This window comes from Microtus oregoni, unplaced genomic scaffold (genome assembly GCF_018167655.1).
Source record: "Microtus oregoni isolate MIOR12 unplaced genomic scaffold, Mior012 000121F_000, whole genome shotgun sequence".
Taxonomy (NCBI): Eukaryota; Metazoa; Chordata; class Mammalia; order Rodentia; family Cricetidae; genus Microtus; species Microtus oregoni.
In genome coordinates, this window is record NW_024544750.1 from 636,798 (window position 1) to 662,931 (window position 26,134).

General features: G+C 38.3%; 1 protein-coding gene across 1 annotated transcript; it reads right to left on the minus strand.

Annotated features, from left to right (window-relative positions):
* Positions 1-11,615: 11,615 nt before the first annotated feature.
* On the minus strand, positions 11,616-11,933 carry LOC121444303 (ubiquitin-conjugating enzyme E2 L3-like). The gene has a single exon (XM_041646123.1). It carries the CDS (start codon positions 11,931-11,933, stop codon positions 11,616-11,618), a length of 318 nt encoding a protein of 105 aa, XP_041502057.1.
* Between the last annotated feature and the right edge of the window lie 14,201 nt (positions 11,934-26,134).

Sequence of the window (26,134 nt, forward strand, 5' to 3'; positions counted from 1 at the left end):
TGCCTATATTAATATGATAATACTATTTTTGTAACTTTTCTATTGTGCAATATAGCAGGGTTTATGTGTGTATGGCACTGAGAATTGAATCGACAGTCTTTGAAACATTAAGCAAGAGCTACATTCTCAGCATGAATTGATTTTCATTGAGGACTTTTGTCTCTATATTTAGAAAACACATTGACCCAGAGCTTTCTTGTGTTGTCTTTGGTCTTGGTGACAGAATAACACTTGCCTCGTAGAATGGATTAGAAGATTTTTATTCTATTATTTTTTGCAAGTGTTTGAGAAGTATTGGAGGTAGAAATCCATAATGAGAATTAACTGGTTCTGAACTATTTTAGATTTGGGGGCTTTTTAAAATTAATGGTCATGTCTTTTTTTTCCTGTTATGTATCTGTTAAGGTTTTCTATTTTCATTCTTTCTTAAGTTAGCTTTGGTACCTTGTGTTTGGGAGGTTATGTAATTTCTGGTATGTAGTTGTTCAGGGTACTCTCCTGTAATCAATCATCTTTCTCATTAAGCGCAACAGCAATAGCCCTCCTTTTCATTCTTATTTAAATGATTGTTTTGTGCTATTGGTGATTGATTGAAATATTCTTGTATGCATTCTTTTTTCATCAGTACAGTAAAGGTTTGTCATTTTAGTTCATACTTAGTTTGATTAATTCTGTTGTTTTCTATGCTTGATCTTTATTTTTTTCCTTCTGCTTGTATTAGTCTAGTTTGATCTATTATTTTGTGGTTGAAGGTTAGCCTGTAGATTTGAGATCTTTATCATTTATTTACTTGAACTAATACATAAATTATATATATATATATATATATATGGATTTCTTGATATAGCATGCATTTTACAATGTTTAATCAGTATAAATATGTCTATGTTCTCAAATATTCATCTTTTCTTTTTGTTAACTCATTGTCCTTTTTTCTTAAACTTTTTTGAAAAAAGAGTGTATTATCATTGTTTGTAGTTTCTTTCTTATGCAAGGGAACTCCATAATTTATTTCTCTTGCCTAACTATAGCATAGTACCCACTAACCAACCTTTACCCAGGCTTCCAAGCCTGTCGTCCCATGCTCTAGTAACTACTATTCTAGTTCTGCTATCAGCTAAGAAATCAGAAGCAGTAGTAGCAGCAGGAGCAACAGAATCAATTAACTCAGCAGCTAGAAGGAAAGCCAAGAGAGCAGACCCTTTTTATCTGGACACTATAAGAAGGTGTTGCCTGCAATGGGGTGAGTCTTCCCACACCAATCAAAGCAATCAGAACACTTGTTTGAATGCACTCCATGCTTGGGGATTCTAATTTGTAGCAAGTTAACACTAAAACAAATAATGGTATTTTTATACCAATATGGCACAAGTTTATGACAGCAGTTACATAGTAACTTTATATATATATATATATATATATATATATATATATATATATATATATATAAAATATATATAAAATTTCCACCTCCCTGCCTCCCATTTCCCTCCCCCTCCCCCTTCTCTTCTCCCCCTTCCTTTCCAGTCCAAAGAGGAGTCAGGGATCCCTGCCCCTTGGGAAGTCCAAGGTCCTCCCCCCTCCATCCAGGTCTAGGAAGGTGAGCATCCAAACAGGCTAGGCTCCCACACAGCCAGTACATGCAGTAGGATCAAAACCCAGTGCCATTGTTCTTGAGTTCTCAGTAGTCCTCATTGTCCGCCATGTTCAGAGAATCCGTTTTTTTTTTTTTTTTTTAGGATACATATAATTTGACATTTATTAAAAAGGAAAACAAATTCACATTCTAGTGAGTTGAACTTGCTAGTTTCTTCCCCATAAAGAATTAGATCTTGAATGATGATTTCTTTTTTTTTTCTTTTTTAAATTTATTTATTTATTAAGGATTTCTGCCTCGTCCCCACAACCGCTTCCCATTTCCCTCCCCCTCCCCCATCAAGTCCCCCTCCCTCATCTGCTCGAAGAGCAATCAGGGTTCCCTGACCTGTGGGAAGCCCAAGGACTACCCACCTCTATCCAGGTCTCGTAAGGTGAGCATTCAAACTGCCTAGGCTCCCACAAAGCCAGTACGTGCAGTAGGATCAAAAACCCACTGCAATTGTTCTTGAATTCTCAGTATTCCTCATTGTCCGCTATGTTCAGCTAGTCCGGATTTATCCCATGCTTTTTCAGACCTAGGCCAGCTGGCCTTGGTGAGATCCCAATAGAACATCCCCATTGTCTTAGTGTGTGGGTGCACCCCTCGTGGTCCTGAGTTCCTTGCTCGTGCTCCGTCTCCTTCTGCTCCTGATTTGGACCTTGAGATTTCTGTCCAGTGCTCCCGTGTGGGTCTCTGTCTCTGTCTCCTTTCATCGCCTGATGAAGGTTAATATTCCTGAGGATGCCTATGTGTTTGTCTTTGGATTCACCTTATTTAGCTTCTCTAGGAACATGAATTATAGGCTCAATGTCCTTTATTTATGGCTAGAAACCAAATATGAGTGAGTACATCCCATGTTCCTCTTTTTGGGTCTGGCTTACCTCACTCAGGATAGTGTTTTCTATTTCCATCCATTTGTATGCAAAATTCAAGAAGTCATTGTTTTTTACTGCTGAGTAATACTCTAATATGTATATATTCCATACTTTCTTCATCCATTCTTCCGTTGAAGGGCATCTAGGTTGTTTCCAGGTTCTGGCTATTACAAACAATGCTGCCATGAACATAGTTGAGCATATACTTTTGTTGTATGATAGGGCCTCTCTTGGGTATATTCCCAAGAGTGGTATTGCTGGATCCAGGGGTAGGTTGATCCCGAATTTCCTGAGAAACCGAAACACTGCTTTCCAGAGTGGTTGCACAATTTTGCATTCCCACCAGCAATGGGTGAGTGTACCCCTTTCTCCACAACCTCTCCAGCAAAGGCTATCATTGGTGTTTTTTATTTTAGCCATTCTGACAGGTGTAAGGTGGTATCTTAAAGTTGTCTTGATTTGCATTTCCCTGATCGCTAAGGAAGTTGAGCATGACCTTAAGTGTCTTTTGGCCATTTGAAGTTCTTCTGTTGAGAATTCTCTGTTCAGCTCAGTGCCCCATTTTATAATTGGGTTGATTAGCCTTTTACGGTCTAGTTTCTTGAGTTCTTTATATATTTTGGAGATCAAACCTTTGTCAGTTGCAGGGTTGGTGAAGATCTTCTCCCAGTCAGTGGGTTGTCTTTTTGTCTTTGTGACAGTGTCCTTTGCTTTACAGAAGCTTCTCAGCCTCAGGAAGTCCCATTTATTCAATGAAGCCCTTAGTGTCTGTGCTGCTGGGGTTATACATAGGAAGTGGTCTCCTGTGCCCATGTGCTGTAGAGGGAACCCTGATTGCTCTTCGAGCAGATGAGGGAGGGGGACTTGATCGGGGGAGGGGGAGGGAGATGGGAAGCGGTTGTGGGGACGAGGCAGAAATCCTTAATAAATAAATAAATTTAAAAAAAAAAGAAATCATCATTCAAGATCTAATTCTTTATGGGGAAGAAACTAGCAAGTTCAACTCACTAGAATGTGAATTTGTTTTCCTTTTTAATAAATGTCAAATTATATGTATCCTAAAAAAAAAAAGGAATTTGGCAATGACTCTTCTGATTCTATATTGTGAAATACATTAAGGAGTATAGGTATTAGTTCTTCTTGGAAGTTCTGGTAGAATTCTGCATTGAAACCATCTGGTCCTGGGCTTTTTTTCGAAGGGAGATTTTTGATAACCATTTCTAATTCTTCGCGAGAAACCGGTCTATTTAGATCATTCACCTGGTCTTGGTTTAGCATTGGTATATGATACTTATTTAAAAAAATGTCCATTTCTTTTGTATTTTCCAGTTTTGTGGCATACAGGCTTTTGTAGTAAGATCTAATGATTCTCTGAATTTCCTCTGTGTCTGTGGTTATGTCCCCCTTTTCATTTCTGATCTTATTTATTTGCGTGTTCTCTCTCTGTCGTTTAATTAGTTTGGATAGGGGTTTGTCGATCTTGTTGATTTTCTCCAAGAACCAGCTTTTTGTTTCATTGATTCTTTGGACTGTTTTCTGTGTTTCTATTTTGTTGATTTCAGCCCTCAGTTTTATTATTTCCAGTCTTCTACTTCTCCTGGGCGCGTCTGCTTCTACCAAAGAACTCCTACAGCTGATAAACAGCTTTAGTAATGTGGCAGGATACAAGATCAACTCCAAAAAATCAGTTGCCTTCCTATACACCAAGGATAAGGAGGCAGAGAGGGAAATCAGAGAAGCATCACCTTTCACGATAGCCACAAATAGCATAAAATACCTTGGGGTAACCCTGACCAAGGAAGTGAAAGATCTACTTGACAAGAACTATAAGTCTTTGAAGAAAGAAATTGAAGAAGACACCAGAAAATGGAAAGACCCCCCTTGCTCTTGGATTGGGAGGATCAACATAGTAAAAATGGCAATTCTACCAAAAGCAATCTATAGATTCAATACAATCCCCATCAAAATCCCATCAAAATTCTACACAGATCTGGAGAAGACAATAATAAACTTTATATGGAAAAACAAAAAACCCAGGATAGCCAAAACAATCTTATACAATAAAGGATTGTCTGGAGGCATTACCATCCCTGACTTCAAACTCTATTACAGAGCTACAGTATTGAAAACAGCTTGGTATTGGCATAAAAACAGAGAAGTCGACCAATGGAATCGAATAGAAGACCCTGACATTAACCCACAAGCCTATGAACACCTGATCTTCGATAAAGGAGCTAAAAGTATACAATGGAAAAAAGAGAGAATCCGGTTTTATCCCATGCTTTTTCAGTCACAGTCCAGCTGGCCTTGGTGAGCTCCCAATAGATCAGCCCCACTGTCTCAGTGGGTGGGTGCTCCCCTCGCGGTCCTGACTTCCATGCTCATGTTCTCCCTCCTTCTGCTCCTCATTGGGACCTTGGAAGCTCAGTCCTGTGCTCCAGTGTGGGTCTCTGTCTCTATCTCCATCCATCGCCAGATGAAGGTTCTATGGTGATATGCAAGATATTCATCAGTATGGTTATAGGATAGGGCCATTTCAGGTTCCCTCTTCTCAGCTGCCCAAGGAACTAGCTGGGGACCTCGCCCTGGACACCTGAAAGCCCCATAGTAACTTTTGAAAACAAGAAGTGTTTTTCAAGAAATCTGTTCTTTTTCATGATTGCTCTGGTCATTCTGGGTCCATTGTATGATTTATGATATTAAGATTAATGGATAATCTATGAAATTGATGGTGATTTATTCAAGTAAGAGAGTATTTCCATCTTAGATTTTGTAGTAAATGAAACATGAGGATTTTTTTCTGATTATTTATATGTTCTTTAATTCCTTCCAGTACAGCTTCTCAGTTTCGGGTAACCATCATTTTGTCCTTTACTTCTATACAACTAGATTTCTTTTTAACATACAATTGAAATCCTATAGCATTTGTCTTTCTGTGCTCTGCCTACTTCACTGAACACAGTGATCTCCAATTTCATTCATGTTGTTGCAGAAAGAACTTTACTCTTAAACTATTGGGGAGTGTTCCTTTGTGTACACACACTATAGTCTTTTAAACCCATTTATCAGCTGATGAATGCTACTTGAAGCAAGAGTTCACATATTTCCTTGATGTGCTGACTTTGTTTACTTTAGATACATACCCACCCAGCAGCATAACACATGACAGATCCATTTTTATAAGAAAACTCCATACAACTTTCAGTAAGAGCTGAACTGATTTCTGTTCCCAAAAGTGTATTTGTTTTCTTCCCAAATCTTCCTGCCTTTTCTGTAATAGCATTCGTACTATAGTAAGATGGTATTGTGATTTTGATTTGTATTTTCCCTCTACTTAGTATGCTGAGTCGTTTGTCATGGTGCCCATTTACATGTCTTCTTTTCAGAATTTCCACTTAGGTTTCTGGAACATTTCTAATTTAGATGGTTTTTAATTTGTTTGCCTTTTTGGTATGCCATTACTGAATGCCATTACTGATCCACATATATTCTGAATGTTCATGTCATTTTAGGCGAATGATTTGCAAATAACATCTCTCATTCTTTAGGTGGCTTTTTCATTTTGTTATTTTCTTAGCTGTGCAAAACCATTTTAGTTTGATGTCATTTCATTTACTTATTTGCTCTTGTTTCTTTCAAAGAGTTCCTGTGCTCTTGAATTTTGTCCAAACATCTTTGCCTATCCCAATGCCATTTAGTATTGCCACTGTTTTTTCTAAAGGTTTTATAGCTTCAGGTCCTATTATACTAAGTCATGAGTGCATTTTTGTTTTTTGTTTTGTTTTTTTTTTGAGTCAAGTCTACTTTTTATTCTTCTGCCTGTAATGACCCAATTTTCCATGCACCATTTATTGAAAATAGGATTCTTTATTTAAAGTTTATCATTAGCAACTTTGTCTAAGATTAGTTGGCTGTAGATTTTTACCTTTTGTTTCTAGGCTATGTATCTTCTTGTATTGGCCTATGTGGTTTGTTTTTTGTTTGTTTGTTTGTTTGTTTGTTTGTTTGTTTTCATGAATCCTAACACCATGTTGTTTCAGCTAGAACAGCTTTTTAGTATATTTCAAAGCCAGGAATTAGTGTGTTTCCAGATTCATTATTCTTGTGCAAGATGGATTTGGGTATTTGGAGTTTTCTATTTTTAGGATATTTTTCTGGTCCTGTGAAAAAAATACCAAGTGTTTTACAGATCACTTTGGTAGTGAGGATAACTTGATGATGTTAATTTTTTCCCATATATGTACCCTCTTCAGTTAGGTGGCCTATTTTAAGACAAGTATAAGACATGCAGGGATTGTTTTAGTAATACCTATTTGAGAGAATTTTATAGAGAAATGTACTGATATTTATATGCTGCTTTCCTTTATTGAAAATGGATTTGTTTTTCTCACATAATATATCATGATTACAGTTTCCCTTCCCTCAACTCCTTCCCAGTCCCTCCCCAGCTCCTCACCCATCCGGACCTAGCCCCTTTCTGTCTTTCATTAGAAAACTGACTTCTTTTTTATTTTATTGAGCTCTACATTTTTATCTGCTCACCTCCCTTCCTCTTTCCTCCCCTTCAACCCTTTCCCATGGTCCCCATGCTCCCAGTTTACTCAGAAGATCTTGTCATTTTCTACTTCCCACGAAGATTAGATCCATGTATGTCTCTCTTAGGGTCCTCATTGTTGTCTATGTTCTCTTGGATTGTGAGCTGATTTTCTTTGCCTTATGTCTAAAAAGCACTTGTGAATGAGTACATAGGATACGCTTCTGGGTCTGGGTTACCTCACTCAATATGATGTTTCCTAGCTCCATCCATTTTCCTGCAAAATTCAAGATGTTATTTTTTTTTCTGCTGTGTAGTACTCCATTGTGTAAATGTACCACATTTTCCTTATCCATCCTTCGGTCATGGGGCATTTAAGTTGTTTCCAGGTTTTGGTTATAATAAACAATGATGCTACGAACATAGTTGAGCACATGTCCTTGTGGTACGATTAAGCATCCTTTGGATACACACCTAAAAGTAGTATTACTGGGTCTTGAGAAAGTTTGTTTCCTAATTTCCTAAGAAATAGCCATACCAATATCCAAAGGGGCTGTACCTGCTTGCACTCCCACCAGCAATGCTGGAGTGTTCAATTTGCCCCACAACCTCTCCAGCATAAGTTGTTATCAGTGTTTTTGATCTTGGCCATTCTTACAGGTTTAAGATGGAATCTCAGAGTTGTTTTGATTTGCATTTCTCTGATGACTAAGGATGTTGAACATTTTTTTTAAGTATCTTTCAGCCATTTTAGATTCCTCTTTTGAGAGTTCTCTGTTTAGGTCTTTACTCCATTTTTTATTGGATTATTTGTTCTTTTGATGTCCAATTTCTTGAGTTCTTTGTATATTTTGGAGATCAGACCTGTGTCTGATGTAGGGTTAGTGAAGATCTTTTTCCATTATGTAGGTTGCTGTTTTGCCTTATTGATCATGTTCTTTGCTTTACAGAAGCTTCTCAGTTTCAGGAGGTCCTATTTATTAATCATTTCTCTCAGTGTCTGTGCTATTGGGGTTATATCTAGGAAGAGGTCTCCTCTGCCGCATTCAAGTATAGTTACCACTTTCTCTTCTATCAGGTTAAGTGTGGCTGGCTTTATGTTGAGTTCTTTGATCCATTTGGCCTTGAGTTTTGTGCATGGTGATAGATATGGATCTATTTTCATTCTTCTGTGTGTTGATTTCCAGTTATGCCAGCACCACTTGTTAAATATGCTTTTTATTTTCCATTTTATATTTTTTTGCTTCTTTGTCAAAAATCAGGTGTTTGTAGGTGTGTGGATTAATATCTGGGTCTTCGATTCGGTTCCATTGATCCTCTTGTCTGTTTTTATGCCAATACCAGGCTGTAGAAAACAAACTTCTTAGTGACTAATGAAATAAAAGCTGGATGGTGGTGGCGCATGCCTTTAAACCCAGCAGAAGGATCTCTGTGAGTTTGAGGCCAGCCTTGTCTACAAGAGCTAGTTCCATGACAGACTCCAAAGCTACAGAGAAACCTTGCCTCAAAAAAACCAAAATAAATAAATAAATAATAAAATAAAATAAGATAAAACAAAAACTAACACATTAGAATAAAACAAAACAAGCAGAAGGAAAGACCCCAAGGTACAATAAACAGATATAGACTGAGAGACACACTCATTTGCACATGCAGGAATCCCATAAAAAAGAAAAACTGATATCCATAATAAGTGAAGAACCTGAAGGTTAAAAAGAAAGAAAAGTTTAAAATTCATATAAATAAAGTTAAAATAAGATAAAAAAAAATCCCTGACAAAAAACTTCCAAAGATACCACTGAGTTCATTTTCTGTTGTCCATCTACTTCTGGGCATGCCGTCTAGCCTTAAGACTAGGTTGTTTCCGCAGTGAGACTGCCTTGGGGAAAAAAAAAAACTAAATTATTATTTGCAAGCGGTTATCAATTGGAGATTACATCTGCATTAGGGACAGAGGCTTGTATCCATTTTTCTTTTCAGATCTAGGTCACCATCTGGAGCAGAGCCTTTGCAGGTCCTTTGAATGTGCCTCAGTCTCTGTGAGTTCATATGAGCTTTGCTCAGCTGATTTAGAGGGCCTTGTTCTCCTGATGTCCTTCATTTTCCCTGGCTCGTACTCTCTTTCCATCTCCTCTTCTACAGGGTTCCCTGAGCTCTGAGGGAGGATTTGAAAGAAACATCCAGTTTAGGACAGAACGTTCCAAGTTCTCTCCCTCTCTGCATATTGTTTGGCAGTGGGTCTCTGTATTTGTTCCCATCTGCTACAGAAGGAAGATTCTTTGATGATGGCTCCAATGATGGCTGAATAAGGCACTGATCTAGGAGTACAGCAGAATACCATTAGAAGTCAATTTTGTTTTTTGCTACATTGTTTTAGTAGGACAGTAGTATTTGGTTTTTTCCTAGGTCCCTGGGCTATCTAGTCCCAGGCTCTTGGTCATCCAAGTAGCACCAAATATGAGTTCCATCTTTTGGAGTGAGCCTTAATTCAAAGCAGATATTGGTTGGTTACTTCTACAAACTTTGTGCTACCATTGCCCTAGCATATTCTGCAGGCAGGACACCATTATATAGCAAACAGTTTGTGGCTGGCTTGGTATTTGTATTTCTTTTTTGGTAGCCTGCAGAGTACCTTCCAAAGACACTAGCATATAGGATCAACATATGCATCAGCTCAACTTCTCTATGTTCAATGAGTTCTGTGGGTATTGTCTTCAGCAATAGGGCTATGTCATCAGGAAATTCCCATGGGATCCCTTTGGCCTACAACTCAATTAGATGTATTCCATTCTTGGTACTGAGAGCTTCATTTGGTAACGAGATGTCTAGTTGGGGCTCTGTCTCCTCCATTATTTGGCAATTTCATTTAAATTATTGATGTGTGATTCCCCTCTGTGTGCTATGAATATGTTTTATTGCCATTGGTTAATAAAGAAGCTGCTTTTGGCCAATGGCTTAACAGAATATAGCCAGGCTTAAAAAGATATAGAGAGAGAGTAGGCAAGAGTCAGTGAGACACCATGTAGCTGCCAAAGGAGAAAGACGCAAGCTGCCAGCAGGACCTTGCTGGGAGGCCACGAGCCTCATGGTAAAATATAAAATAATAGAAATGGGTTAATTTAAGATGTAAGAGCTAGCTAGAAATACACTTAAGCTAGAAATACAGTATTGCAACTAATATAGTTTCAGTGTGATTATTTCATATCTGAGTGGCTGGGAAATGAACAAGCAACACAACATCTTCATATATGTATATATTTTGAGAAATTTCTAAGGTATTAGGTTTCCATATTACCCCTTAAATAGCCCCTAATTTTAGTTATCTCTCCCTATATTCCCTCTTTCATCTCCTCTTTACAATTCTTTCTCACTTTTTTCTCCTATTCCAGTGTCCCCCATCCCACCCAATCCATTCACAACTATCTATTCTATTTCACTTTCTTTTTTTTTAATGATAAATTCTAAGGTCAAATTTTATTTCTACAAAAAAGGCAATGGAAACACTATAAAACACATTAAAAGGATATTACTGAGTGAGCTTCAGGTGAGCTTGACCCTGGAAAGGCTGAATCCAGAGGGAGGGAAAGGCCGTCCTGTTCCTGGGCTGCACCAGCAGCTTCTCTGAGGAAGGGGCAGCTGGTTACAAAGCAGAAGCCATCAATGCTGATCCCACAAGATGCAAACCATGCGGAGAACGACAGTGGTGGCCTACTGTGCTGAGGAGTGGGAGCTCCTTGGCACATCTCAGCAGAGCTTGGTGGTGGAGAAGCTTGAGATTTCAAAAGAATATTCTGGCTTTTGCCTTGACCTGGGATAACCAGCAGGTCATCTGCCACAGCTGCAGGGAGGGCTGCTGACTGGAGAGAATTCATCACACAAGTGCACAGCGTTCTCTGCTCCAAGGTCACTACAAAGTCAGCCTGACCACAGGATCAGAGCGTGGGGTCTGCCCGTTGAGTCTGTTACTGTGGAAACACTTTGCTAAGATTTTATGTAAAAGCAGCTTCCCTTTGCACAGACATTCTTTTGGGCGGTTGATATTGTTTCATAATCTTTTGTAAGTACATTACTAAGATGGCATTAGCGGACTTGAACTATCACCCACAGGCAGTGTGGCACAGGAGAAGGGCTGCTGCTTCTGTGGGAGCTGGGGCCGTAGTCTGTGGAAGTGGGATTGAAAAAGAAGAAGGCGATGGGGAGAGGGAATCACAACTCTGTTTTTTAAACCTTCTGGGCTAACTGTAACTTTGAGTCTGGGCAGGAAAAGAAATGGCATTCTTTCGAAGTAAACTAAAGCAGTGATTTTTAAAACAAAGCAAGCAGAACTAGAACATGTGAATTTTTTAATCCTTCTTTACAGGTTACCTAGACCACTTTTGATTAAGAAAACTGTAGAAAGTTAGTAACTGCCAGGTGGTGGCACGTGTCAATTTTCCAGAGTCCTGCTGTGCTGGGTATCTGTATGCACTGCTCGGGGGCCCTGCTCAAACTTGCTGGAATCGTTCATGGCAGATTTTAGTCCACAGGTCGCTTTTCCCCATATTTCTTTGTAAACTCTTCAGCATTCTTACAGAAATTTTTTATGGTCCTTAGAGTATTCTTCAGCTATGTCAGCCCAGAGTGGGTGCTCAGGCTGAGGGTCATTCACCAGTGCTATGAGGGACTGGATTACTTGGTCGGTTTTGGTGGCTGGCTTCCAGTTTTCAGCACTAATTACTGCCAGACATACCTGCCCCTTCTCATCAATGTTAGGGTGGTAGATCTTGGTCTTAAATGTGATCTTGGGTGGTTTGAATGGATACTCTGCTGGAAAGTTGATTTCAATTCTGAAGGCCCCCTTAGCATATGGAGGGTTGTCCTTCATCAGCCTCCTGCTGGCCGCCATCTTGGATCTGGTGCTCTCTGTTTCACTTGCTTATGGAGACCTATCTATCCCCCATGCCCCTAGTATCTTACTCTATATGTAATTTCTGTAGTTACACAGATTATAACTTGTTTATCATTGATTTAATAGTTAATATCCACATATAAGCGAATACATACAATATTTGTCTTTCTGTGTTTCTGTATTTGGATTACCTCACTCAGGATGATTTTTTTTCTAGTTTCATCCATTTACCAGTAAGTTTTTTGGGGGAGAGTGGTTTTTCATAATAGGACTTCTCTGTGTAACAGCCTTGGCTGTCCTGGAACTCACTCTGTAGTCTAGGCTGACTTTGAACTTTCATAGAGATCCATCTGCCTCTGCCTCCTGAGTGCTAGGATTAAAGGTGTGAGCCACCACACCTGGATATAGTTTCATTTAACAGTAACATTCCATTGTATAAATGTAGCACAATTTTATCCATTCTTCTGTTGAGGGACATCCAAGCTGTTTCAATTTCTGTGTATTATGAATAGACAAACAATGAACAAAGTTGAGCACATGTCCCTGAGATAGTATGAAGCATCCTTTGGGAATATGCCCAAGAGTGGTATAGCCAGATCTTGAGGTAGATTGATTCCTAATTTCCTAAGGAAAAGACACATTGATTTCAATAGTGACTGTACAAGTTTGCACTCGCACTAGCAATGAATGAGTGTTCCTCTTATTCCACATCCTCACCTGCATGAGCTGTCTTTTGTTTTATTGATCTTAGCCTTGCTGAACGGTGAATGTTCAGTTTCTGTGAGGTGTTAAGCCTTCTGTTGTTTCTGTTGTGCTGATATTCAGCTTTAATCTGTGGTGGTCTGACAGGATGCAGAGGGTTATTTCAGTTTTCTTGTATCTGTTGAGACTTGCTTTGTGTCTGAGCATGTGGTCAGTTTTGGAGAAAGTTTGGTGACAAGAAGGTATATTCTTTTGTCTTTGATTGAAATGTTCTGTAAATATCTGTTAGGTCTGGCTGGTTTATAACATCTGTTATATCCAGCATTTCTCTGTTTAGTGTTTTTTTCTGGATGACCTGTCCATTGGTGAGAAGTACGGTGTTGAAGTTTATTATTCACTATTAGTGTGTGCGGTTCAATGTGTAATTTAAGCTATAGTAGTGTTTCTTTTACAAACTTGGGTGTCCTTGAGTTTGGCTCATAGATGTTAAAACCTGTTATGTCCTCTTGGTGGATTTTTCCTTTGATGAATAAGTAGTGTCCTTCCTATCTCTTCAGATTAGTTTTGCTTTGAAGTCTATTTTGTCAGATATTCTATTAACCTATGTTATTTTTTACTGGGGCATTTAGACCAGTGATTTTGAGACATATCAATGAGCAGTGTTTGTTCATTCCTGTTATTTTGTTGTGGTGGTGTTTATGTGTGGTTCCCCTCTTTGGATTTGCTGGTTTGAGATTGTTTATTCCTTGTGCTTTCTTGGGTGTCGTTGACCTCTTTAGCTTGAAGTTTTCCTAATACTTCTGTAGGACTGGGTTTGTAGATAGATACTACTTAAATTTGGTTATATCATGGAATGCCTTATTTTCTACATTTATGGCGATTGAAAGTTTTGCTGGATATAGTAGCCTGGGCTTGAATCTGTGGTCTCTAAGAGTCTGCAGCACATCTGTCCATGCCCTTCTGGCTTTTAGAGTCTCTGCTGAAATGTCAGGAATAATTCTAACAGGTCTGCCTTTATATGTTACTTGATCTTTTCCCATTGCAGCTTTTAATATTCTTTCTTTGTTCTTTGTTTAGTGTTTTGATTATTATGTGCTGAGTGGGCTTTTTTTTTCTATTCCCGTCTATTTGGTGTTCTGTAAGTTTCTTCCACCCATATAGGCATATCCTTCTTTGGGTCTGAGAAATTTTCTTCTGTGATTTTGTTAAAAACATTTCCTGTTTGTTGACCTAGGTTTCTTCTCCTTCCTCTATTCCTGAAATAGACCATTTTAAAAGAAATTTTGAGATGAAATTAGAGGAAAAGCAAGGCCCAAGAAAAAGAAATCGTTAAATGAAAACTTTAGCCTGTTTTGAGACGGAGATAATTTTGTAAAAAATCAGAACAAGATACTATGAGTATAGCAGAATGTTGTTAGAGTCGTCAAGACACTGTCATAGATCAGTGTCGTGTACAGCCATCATCAGAGAAGCTTCCCCATGCAGTTGATGGGAACAAATACAGAAACCATTCAGAGACCATTTATTTTTAAATAATTTTTAATTTTTATTAAATATTTTTTCATTTGTTTTACATACAGACCACAGTTTCCCCTCTCTCCTCTGCTCCTGTTCCCTTCCCTCTCCCCTGTCTCATTTACTCCCTATCCACTTGTTCTTCAGAAAGGAGGCAGGCCTCCTGTGGCAGTCCACAAAGGGTAGCACATCAAGTTGAGGCAGGACCAAGATCCTCCTCTTGTATTCAGGCTGGGTGAGGCAACCCAGCATGGGGAACAGGTTCCCAGAAGCCAGGTCAAGAGCCAGGGACAGGTCCTGATCCCACTGCTAGTCCCACAAACAGACCAAGCTACACAACTGTCACCTACAGGGAGAGGGCCTAAGTTGTTCCCATTCATGCTCCCTAGCTGTTGGTACAGAGACTGTTGAGTTTTCATGAGCTCAGGTCAGCTGTCCCTGTGGGTTCCTCTGTCATGTCCTTGACCCCCTGGCATAGACCATTCTTGACACAACATGACTAACATATGTGCACTCCCAGAGACTGGGGCAGCAAGCAAATCCCCTGCACAGTGCTGACAGGAAAGGACCACAAGCTCCAATCAATAACAAGAGAAAGATGGCTTTCTCCAGTGGAGTCGCACTGGGGATACAAACCACACTTAGGGCCAGGCCCATGTCCAGCGGTAGATAGTCACCACAAAACAAACTCAACAATATTTTGGGTGTTTAGGGATTTGTTTTGCTTTATTTTGTGTTTTTGCTTTTGTTTTGTCTCACAGTGCTTTTTCTGGGAAAAAAAAAAAAGCTATATGATGAATGATGGTTTCTGATTTTGTTTTTATGAGTTTTCTTTGCGTGTGAATGTGTGTATAGCATCTGGATGTGTTGTTTGTCTTCTTTTTCTTTTGTTTGTGTATTTTGTCTTGTACTGGTTCGTTTCTGTTTTATCTTATTTTATTATCATTTTTAGATGCTTGTTTGTTGTCTAACGAGAGGGAAAGAAAGACTGTGGATTTGGCTGTGTGGGGAGGATCTGGGTAGAGTTGGAGAAGGGGAACCATAATCAGAATATATTATATGAAAACTCTATTTTCAATAAAAAGGGGAAATTTTAAATTATATATTAAAAATGAAAAGTTATCTGAGAAAGAGACAAAAAAAAGAATTCACTCAAAAGTCCCCTCCAAGTAAGTAAAAGGGATGCCTCTACCCTGAAGCTTACAGGTAAAGAATAGATGAAAATATTTTCAGTGCAGAGAGTAAAAGTTAGGAACTGTGGGTGTGTGACGTTGGCATTGTACCTTTACAAAATAAATTTATAAATACGGGAACATTTTATGTTCACTTATGCCCTATTTTAATGTTTAAAATAGAATCATTCCAAAAATAAGGATAGGAATTATCACAAATCCATAAAAAGCTATAAGACAAACCTGTATAAAATATTTTTTAATGAACTTGGGTAATGGCATTGCAAAAAAAATTGACATCAGAAAAGTAGGTACTTATGATATTCTCCTATAAATTAACTAGAAACTAGTGGTTATTTATGTGTCCCAAACCTATGAATGATTTGTGTTGATATTTTTCTTTTATAGATTTTCACATTTCATACAAAACTGATACGTTACTTATAAAACCAAAGAAAACACATTTAAAAAAATACAGTTCCTGTGTTTCTTTGCTTTCCTGGCTTAATTCCTGCCAGAGGCCTGCCAGTTGCTATTCTAGCCTCTCACGCTGCTTCTCTGCTGAAAAGAACAGATGTTCTTTAAGCCAGGGCTTATTCAAGATTCAGAAAGGTAAGCTGTCTGCTGCCATTGCTCCTTTGTACTCTTATCCGCAGTCTGATGCTAATAGGATTGTATAGAAGAAAAGATGGTAGTCACCTCCTACTGCTCTTACACACAAGCTCTATAGAGCTCTTTCTCTTATTGTTTGGAGGGAGCAGCCTGTGGAAACCCTTAAGGACTGAAGCTCTAGTGTTTTTGCATGCATGCACAAATTTATGCATGAGAGAGAGGGGGTGAGAGGAGTGTGTGTGTGCGTGCATGCACACATGTGCACATGTGTATGTACGTGCACATGAGCACACACATGTATGCAATAGGAGCATAACCAGCTAAAGGGTCTGAATCTGTTTATAGTGTTCACTACTTCTCTTGATTCCTTACCACTTATAATTCAGAGCATTAGGGTATATCTAATCTTGGAGATTATTCCATTCTTTCATCCTGCTGATGATAAAATTAATGTAAAGAAGGTGGCATAAGGGGCTGGAGAGATGGCTCAATGGTTAAAAGCACTGGCTGCTCTTCCAGAGGTCCTGAGTTCAATTCCCAGCAGCCACATGGTGGCTCACAACCATCTGTAATGAAATCTGGCACCCTCCTCTGGCGTGCGGGCATACATGGAGGCAGAGTGTTTTATACATAATAAATAAATAAATAAATCTTTAAAAAAAAAAAGAAGGTGGCATAATCTGTCTAAATTAACACAGCTTCTTACTGATTCTGGCTTTTGTGTTGCCAAGGTCTTTCACTAAGCATTCCCTCATAAGATATTTCGTTTTGTTCCTGCTTTATTGACACATGCCTATTTCAGATAAACATCTTTGATACATTAATTTTCCTAAATTAATGTTAATTTAAAGTCAACACTTAATCTCTTGTTAAAGAACTTTCATGATATCTCTCTCACACATACACTTCCTCCTTCCTTATTTCTTAAATTTATTTATTCAGCAAACACTTATTACACTAAGCAATTATTATTATGCAGCAGATATTGTATCTACTATTGGCAGTAATCACTAGTAGGAATGTGGGCAGATATGGTTCTTAATGTCCAAAGACATGACATAGTACTTACAAATAAATCTTGATACATGTATAATTCTCTTGAGGAGGACATGAACTTAGAATAGCATAAGTAGGTATTTTTAAGCATTCTTTTTGTGACAGATATTTTTGGCAGTCTGGTGGTACCTGTGAATTTCCAGAATAAGTTTTATGTTTGTTTTAGGTTTATTTATTTTATTTTATTGTGCATGTAATTTTGCCTGCGCATATTTATGTGCACTACATGCGAGCCTGGTGCTTACAGAGGTCAGAAGCGGGTATGGGAGCCCCTAGAACTGGAGTACAGATGATTGGGAGCCACCGTGTGAGTGTTGCAGATCAAGACTGGGTCCTCTGCAAGAGCACTAAGTGTTATAAACTGCAAATCAATTTCTCCAGTCCCAAAAATAAGGCTTTTTAAATACACACAATGAAAATACATGGGATTACAATGTACAGAATTCATACTGAAAAATTAAACCAGAAAATAACCCATCCATAATAGCCTTGAACTAAGACCAAGAAATAAACTTAACAAAAGGGTGAAAGACTTCTGAAATAGAACTTTCAAACATTGAAGAAAAAAATTGAGAAATTGAAGAAAACACTGGGAGATGGAAAGATTGTCCCTACTTACAAATAAGTAAGTTCAATATAGTGGAAATGGCTACTTAACTGAGAGTTATCTGAAGTGTAATACTAATCAAAATTCCAATTATGTTCATTATAAATTGCAAAAAGTAACCCTTAAGTTCATATGTCTACCAAGACAAGACTACAGTGATGCAAACAATCCTAGAATGGGAATGGAGGCATGACTTGCTCTGCTGGCACCTTTTATGGCATTTGTTTTCAACTACCTTGCATTTTTCTCATCCTTCTATATCACTAACACCATAACCAGAAGTGTGATGTTGTGTGTGGATTGAGCCTTTAGCTGATCTAATGGATTCTTTTTGTCATTTTCTATTTTTATTTCAGTGGAGGAGATTCCTTGTACACTCGCTGATCTCTTTTTCTGCAGGACTTGTTGATTATCTAAAAATCAAAAATATGCCTGAAAACATGTCTTCTGCTCATAAAAAAAAAAACATTTCTTCTTATGATACAGATTACATCAACCCAACATTTCTTCTGATGTGAAATTTCCTGGCTGTCTGCAAACCTATAACTTAAATGAAGACTATTGGTACCAGAAGAAAAATTGATAAAAGATGGAGATTCAAAATTAAATGAAAATGTGCTTTATGTTTAAAAGCTATTTCTGATCATTCCATAATTGTTTGCATTTCGTTAGTTTTGCATATTTGCATATGCACAATATTTAAAAGATTTTCATATTCTTGGGAGATGTTGTAAGGTTGTTTCAGCAAATTGCACTCACATTTAACTAATCAGTATTTTATATAATTGAAAGAATGGCGTGAAAACAGTCTCCTAGCATGTAAGTGCTTCTGACTTCACGGTTACTATCATAAAAATTGTATTATTAGTTTTTTCTAGAATTACTCTAGAATTAGTCTTCTCTAGAATTACTCATCCAGTAATTCTATACATCAAATATTCTTTGTTAATAAAAGCATGTAGTACTAGAAAGAATTTATCTTTGAATGTAATACTATTTAGGAAAACTGTAAATAACAATGCATGAATTATTTTGTATATATTCTTCTTAGGAAATGTGTTTATATATCATTTCATTAATTTATTTTTCAAGACAGAGTTTCTCTGTGTATCCTTGGCTGTCCTGGAACTCACTCTGTAGACTAGGCTGGCCTTGAACTCACAGAGATCCACCTGCCCTTGCCTCCCCAGTGCTATTACTGCCCACTGTAAAAAGTTTCTAAGAAAGAGGGTGGTTTAAAATAATTCAGAAAATGTGGGTGTCATTTAATAGCCTTTTAAAAAATTAAGGAACAATACTAGTTTTAGGAATTTTCAAGCGAGAAATTTGAATTTTAGGATTACCCATTTTAGAATTCCCTACAGGAATATGTTGTAGTAGACATTATATTTATTTGACATAAAACAATTTTAAACCTAATTTTCCAGAGAAAATGTTCTCATTTACAGTTGTACTTTAAAAAACCAATAAAGTGTCTTTCAATATCACTGTAAAAGTTTTCTTTAAATGCTTAATTTTTAAGCTTAGCAAATAAACTCTTATTTGCTTCAAAGCTCCTTGTTTCATGATTATACAATTAAGTTGTACATGCCTCAAATCAAGATATTCAAAATGCGTGTTTTCACATTATGGAAATATATCTGTGGAATGTGTTTTTACACTCATAAGATACTTTATTTTGCATATTGCTAATTAATTATATATCATCTGATTTTCTTTTCATCTGCATCTTTGCTTCTGAATGCCACATTAAAGATGATGGAAATTACACTATTTTAAACTAACATTATTATTTAATATTGCTATTTAGAACATGTAAAATTGATTATAAGACATTGATTATTCTTGAAAGGTACATATACTATTAAAAGCCATTTTTATTAGTTATTATTATTTTTTTTTTTTTGGTTTTTCGAGACAGGGTTTCTCTGTAGCTTTGGTGCCCATCCCAGAACTAGTTCTTGTAGACCAGGCTGGCCTCAAACTCCCAGAAATCTGCCTGCCTCTGCCTCCCGAGTGCTGGGATTAAAGGCGTGCACCACCGCCCGGCTATTAGTTATTATTTTTTATTTATTAAAAACTACGTTGAAATTCTATCTCAACCCAGTCAGAATGCCTACCGTAAATTTAAATAAGAAGAACGTATAAGGATATTTGGGGAAAGGAACCCATTATACAGTACTAGTATCAGCTGGGCAGCCAGTACAGGGGTAACTACAATGGTTCATCAATGAACTAAAAATAGGACTGTGTGGTATGATCCAGCTATTCCACTCCTTGGCATATGCTCAAAAGAATGTATGCTGGCATATCACAGACAGATTAGGGTTTGTGCTTATTTTGACACTATTCACAATAACCAAGACATGGAATAAACCTAGCTGCCCGCCAATAAATGAATGGACAGTGTTATGTGGTATATATTTCATTCATTCTAAAAGAAGAATGAAATTATGTCATCTACATTAAAATGGATGAAACTGAAGAGCAACATGTAAAGAAAATAAGTGAGACGTAGAAAGAAAAATACTGCATGCTTCTTCTCACATATGGAAGGTAGACTTGTATGTGTGTGTGAGAGAGTGTGTATGTGAGTGTGTGTAAGACATTGTAATGGTTTTAATGAAAATGGCTCACACAGCCTCCTATATTTGAATGCTTGGTCCTTAGTTGATAGAACTGTTTGGAAAAGATTAGAATGTATGGCCTAATTAGAGAAAATATGTCACTGTTTCAAAAGCCCATGCTAGAACAAATCTCTCTCTCTCTCTCTCTCTCTCTCTCTCTCTCTCTCTCTCTCTCTCTCTCTCTCTCTCTCTGCCTTTACTTGTGAATCAGTTGTAAGTTCTCAGCTACTGCTCCAGTACCATACCAGCCTGTTTGCTGTCATGATTCCTGCCATGATAATGGACTAAATGTAATGATCTGTTCTGTCTCTTTAAGAGACAAACCATGCCCACCCCCTCCCCTCATCTGCTGAGATAGGCTGATCTTCAGCTTCCAGCCTGAGTTCCTTCCCTTTTCCATCTCCCTCTCGAAAAGGCAGCTTCTGCCTCTCCCCACTTCTCCCGTTCACCTTTCTGTCTCTTCCTTCTATCTCTCTCTCTTCTCTTTCTCTCTCTCTCCTCTTCTCCCCTTCTCTCTTACCCCTCCATGACCCATGGAATAAATATCCAACCTCGCTTTGCATGGTGTGCCTATCCGTGTCTCTGTTTCTTGCCCCCACCCCTGCCGCATGTCTCCCTGCCCTGGACCAGCCACTGCTCGAGGACCTGCAGCCATCCCTACCTGGGACTGGCTGCTCTCAGGACCCCCTGCCCACTGCTTGCTGCCACATGGCCCACTGCCTGCCACTGCCAGGGATCCTGCAGAATTTTTAATTTTCCCATTACACTAACCCTCTAAAACTGTAAGCAAATACTAGTTGAATGCTTCCTTTTATAAGTTGCCTTGATCATGGTTTCTCTTAATAGCAATAGAAAAGTAGTTGGGGACCACTTGGACAAAAAAAAAATACCTCTCGTCAGGGTAGAGGCATGGAGAATTAGAAATATAGTAAAGAATATGAAGGTGCAAATGAAAATAATAAAATGGAAAAAGATATAGGATAGTATCAGAAGGGAATTCCAATGAGTACTGAAAATTCACCCACACTTAATTTCCAACTGTTTAAAATACCCTGTTGTAATATGAGCGGCGTGCTGCATTTCCGCCACCCCAGCTCACGACTGCCTGGCTAACTGATTCCCCGAAATAATTGCATGGAAACTGTATTCTTTTGAACACTGCCTGGCCCATTAGTTCTAGCCTCTTATTGGCTAGCTCTTACATATTTATCTAACCCATTTCTAATATTCTGTGTAGCAATACGAGCTGGCTTACCAGGAAAGATCTTAACCTGCGTCTGTCTGGAGTGGGAGAATCATGGCAACTGTCTGACTTGGATTCTTTCTCCCAGCATTCTGTTCTGTCTACTCCGCCTACCTAAAGCTTGGCCTATCAAATGGGCCAAGGCAGTTTCTTTATTAATTAACCAATGAAAGCAACAGATTAGAAAGAAATCACTCCCACATCATTTCCCCTTTTTCTGTTTAAACAAAAAGGAAAGGCTTTAACTTTAACTTAGTAAAATTACATTTAACAAAACAGTTATCAAGCAAGAATTACAGTTGCAATATTTATATTGATTTTATCCTTTATCATAACTAAGGAAAACTATAACTATAACTAACCATTCTTTAACTCCATCAAAGACTCCAGAAGGATATAATATTACCTAAGCAAACAACTTCCAAAACTCTAGAAATGACAGAGACATCTCGTTGCCTGGACAGTCACCCAAAGTTCTTTTGTACTGTTGGGGCATCCATCTTCAGCCTTCAGGCCCATAGTATCCAGCAGACATTTTCATCAAGCAGGAAATTTCAATGACAGTTTAGTCACTTTCTGCTGTGTCCTGCAGAATGTCTCATAGACTCTTTCATGAGTCAGGAACCCCGAAAGACCATCTCACCTTTAGGCAAGTTTAGCAGTCCTCTCTCTGTGGGTTCTCTGTGTCCAGTTTATGCAACAGTCCAGGCAAGAGCAGTTTCTTGCCCAAATGACTATCAAACTCCATAAGGAGCCTCTTTGATGCCCATCTTCCACTTGAAGTAGATTGGTGCTGCCAGGAGCAGACGTGTCTCATTGTCATGAAAAACCCTAAGTTATTAAAACATTTAAAATGCCATATTCTGCAGTCTTTGAAAGATATGAAGAATGCCTATCTAACTGAAATATGTCTCTATATATCTAGAAAATCTAACTAACATGACTACAAATTTGACTACATAATGATGATTATTCATTAACAACCTATATACATTACATTTTTAAATGAACTACACAATCACAATACCTTAATCAAGATTAGAAATATGTATATACACTTAACAAAACTGACCTTAAAATCTATACCAATGCAAATTATTCATATCTATATCATATCCCCCTTTCCTGCACGGCTAGCTTTACCCGAAATAATTACACGGAAACTCTATTCTTTTAAACACTGCCTGGCCCATTAGTTCCAGCCTCTTATTGGCTAGCTCTTACATATTGATCTAACCCATTTCTAATATCCCTGTAACACCATGAGGTGTCTTACCAGGGAAGATCTTAACCTGCGTCTGTGTCCGGTGGGAGAATCATGGCGACTGTCTGACTTGGCTTCTTTCTCACAGCATTCTGTTCTGTCTACTCCGCCCACCTAAAGCTTGGCCTATCAAATGGGCCAAGGCAGTTTCTTTATTAATTAACCAACAAAAGCAACAGATTAGAAAGAAATCACTCCCACATCAATACCCCTGACCCCAAAAGATAGGAGTAAGTCAAAAGACTACATTAACATGATACAAGGAAATGAACAGACCAAAGTCACCTGCTACTTTCATAGTTAAACATTCTGTTGCTAGGACAGAACAAGTCACACTCACACACTAGACCAAAACCTTCTGTAGGCAAACCACTCCCTGGTGAATCCATTGTTATCTCCACAAAGGGAATTGGAACTTAGTTGGATCTTTAGACTTTTGTTTGAGGTAGGAACAATCTACTCAATTCAAGGAGCACAAGGGCTGGCAATTAACCACACCTGTTGACAATAACCTTGAGAGAGTAGAACTCTCCGTTCCACACCTAGGTGGGACCTTCGTTTGAGGGAGAAGCACAATAACCTTGAAGGAACTAGAGGAAAGTTCCAACTCTCTGATCTTTGGTCAACATGGAAACAGGCTCACATTTTCAGGCCTCCATAAAATGTGACAGGAAAATAGGAGGAGGGCTGTTTGAGGGTAGAAAAGGGAGTACTCTAGGAAGCAACAAGAGAAGAGAATGGGAAGAAATGAAAGACAAATGTTGACTACATATATATATATATATATATATATATATATATATATATATATATCACATAAAAGTGGAAACAGGACTATTTGGGGGAGGAAAAGAGCATAGGCTGTGGAAAAGGGGCGAGGGGTGAACATGAGCAGAGTACAATGACATATATGAATTCAATGTCATAATCAAACCTATCACACTGTTTGCTAGTTAAAACATTCATTTTCAAAGACAGGACTATAAAATAAACTATTATATTGAAACACTCATATTATTTAAAAATAATTTTGAAATGTGTCCTTTTGATATTATAACAATGCATTAAATGAAATATCTATATAAGTTTATTGCCATGATTTTAAAGTCCTGGTAGGCATAAATTATAATTCAAATAACATTAATAGCTGCAATGTGAAATGGAAACCTCTGTGATTTCAATTACTGGCAATCTGGAACTACTCTTTATTCTATGCCTTGTTTCCTACAGTTACCATGAAAATCTGTTTTATTGTTCCTCCATTACTACTGAAAATAACAATGTAATTTATTTTCCACCATTAGCCCTAAGAATTCTAAAATATGGAATACATTGAGTATACATGGACTTCAAGTTAAGATTCTCTTTAGAAAAGGAATATTCATTTCTTTTCATGTGTAGGTCTATGATCCTGTGCCCCAAGCCAATGAGGAGTTGCCATGCAGGATCCTAGGAACTGAGCCCATCTCCTCTGAGAGCATTAAGCACTCTTCACTATTGAGCCATCTCTACAGTCCTTTAAAGCTTCTGTTTACATGGCCTTAATGAAATATTATTCACATACCATGCTTTCCACTTACAATCTGCAATTCAATGGTTTTTAGTATATTCGCAGATTTATGAATTTTAAATTTTATGATTTCAAATACAAACTCAGTACCTTTAAGTGATCTACCTTCTACACTGCCAAGCAAGCACAGCATAAACAAATAATGTTCTAGTTTCCCAGAGCATAGAATTCCATATTTTACAGGTGGAATCTCATTTTATAAATTAGCTTTTTCATTATTTATGTGTGTATTTATCTGTATGATACATGTGTGGGTGCTCACAGAGGTCTCAGGAAAGGGTATAACTCCTGCTCCAGGGGATCTGACGCCATTTTTTTGCCTCTGTAACCACCTGCTATCTTTGACAGCTTTGGTGAGCTGCCTGCTGTGGGCATAAGGAACCAAACTCAATGTCTTTAGAAGAGCAGAATGCACTCCTAGCAGTTGAGTAACATATTTAGACACAGAAGGGACCTCTTGAAGACATCCTTCCTGGATCATCTGTCTCTTCTGAGCCCAGATGAGACCTCTGTGGAAAAAGGATCCTTAACCACTCAATCAAAAATACTCTACCACTCTAACAAACCAGGTCCACCACATTTTCCTGCTTCATGTCCTTTATGGCTTTTATAATCTCATATTATTTATTTATGACAAGCACCTGCACTTACTTACCAGGCCAGGGTCACCTGATATGGCTGAGAGTAATGAAATGAGGCCAGGTTGGAGGGGACACAGCACAAATTAGGCTGTGACAATTTTATTGAGAGCAATCAGATTTTTTTATACCTTTATCAGAAACAGAATATAATGAAAATTGCCGGTATCAATACAGTTGAAGTTGCCAGGATATAGTGAAGTTTTCAAGTCATACAGGGTAGAGGAGATTAATGTCTAAGACCAATTATCCTGTCAAGCCTTCATGTTTCCTTGACTACTAAGGGAACTCACAGAGAAACACAAAGCAGCCTGAATGCTTCATTGCCCAAGGGAGTGCATCAGTCTCTCAGGAACAGGAAGACACAATGTACCCCAGGAGGCACTGACTGAAACCTGAAAAAAACCTATAACACATGTGAAATTACCTGGCGTGAGTGAGAAGAAAACACGGAAAACACAACAAACCTGCTTAGGAGTTTATTAGAGGGGACGTGTATAGGCCTGCAGAAGTCAGTATGCAGAGAGAGAGAGAGAGAGAGAGAGAGAGAGAGAGAGAGAGAGAGAGAGAGAGAGGGAGGGAGAGGAGAAAGGGAGGGAGGGAGGGAGAGAAAGGGAGGGAGGGAGAGAAAGGGAGGGAGGGAGGGAGGGAGAGGGAGGGAGGGAGGGAGGGAGGGAGAGGGAGGGAGGGGGAGAGAGGAAGATGGAAGTCCAGCTTTTAAAAGCTGCTTAGCGCATGAGCACAGGAGGTTGGCATGGCTACGTCATACACAGATGATGGGGCTCACGCATGCACGCAAGGGCTTAGCTGAGTCATACATGGATGATGTAGTACACATCGCACGTGGGTCACGCAGGGTTCTAGGGCCATTGGACACTTCTGTCTGAGGGCTTGTCTGCACATGCATGGCCCTAGAACCCAAAAGTGTTAGCCTTATTGTGGCTGAATCATAACAACATGGCTCTCAAAAGAGCTAGGCCTGGTAAACTCAATGGTTCCATTCAATTTACTTATTTATATATGGTTATATATTTACAAATCGACTATTGGCCTCGACCACCTGAATACAATCTCAAGAAACCCTTTTCCACATTATAGTCCTAGAATGAAGAACAATGTGTGATATGTTGTTAAAGTATTCAGTAAATGTTCACAAAATGGTTGGATCCATATGTGGGGTGTTGCTTCTGAG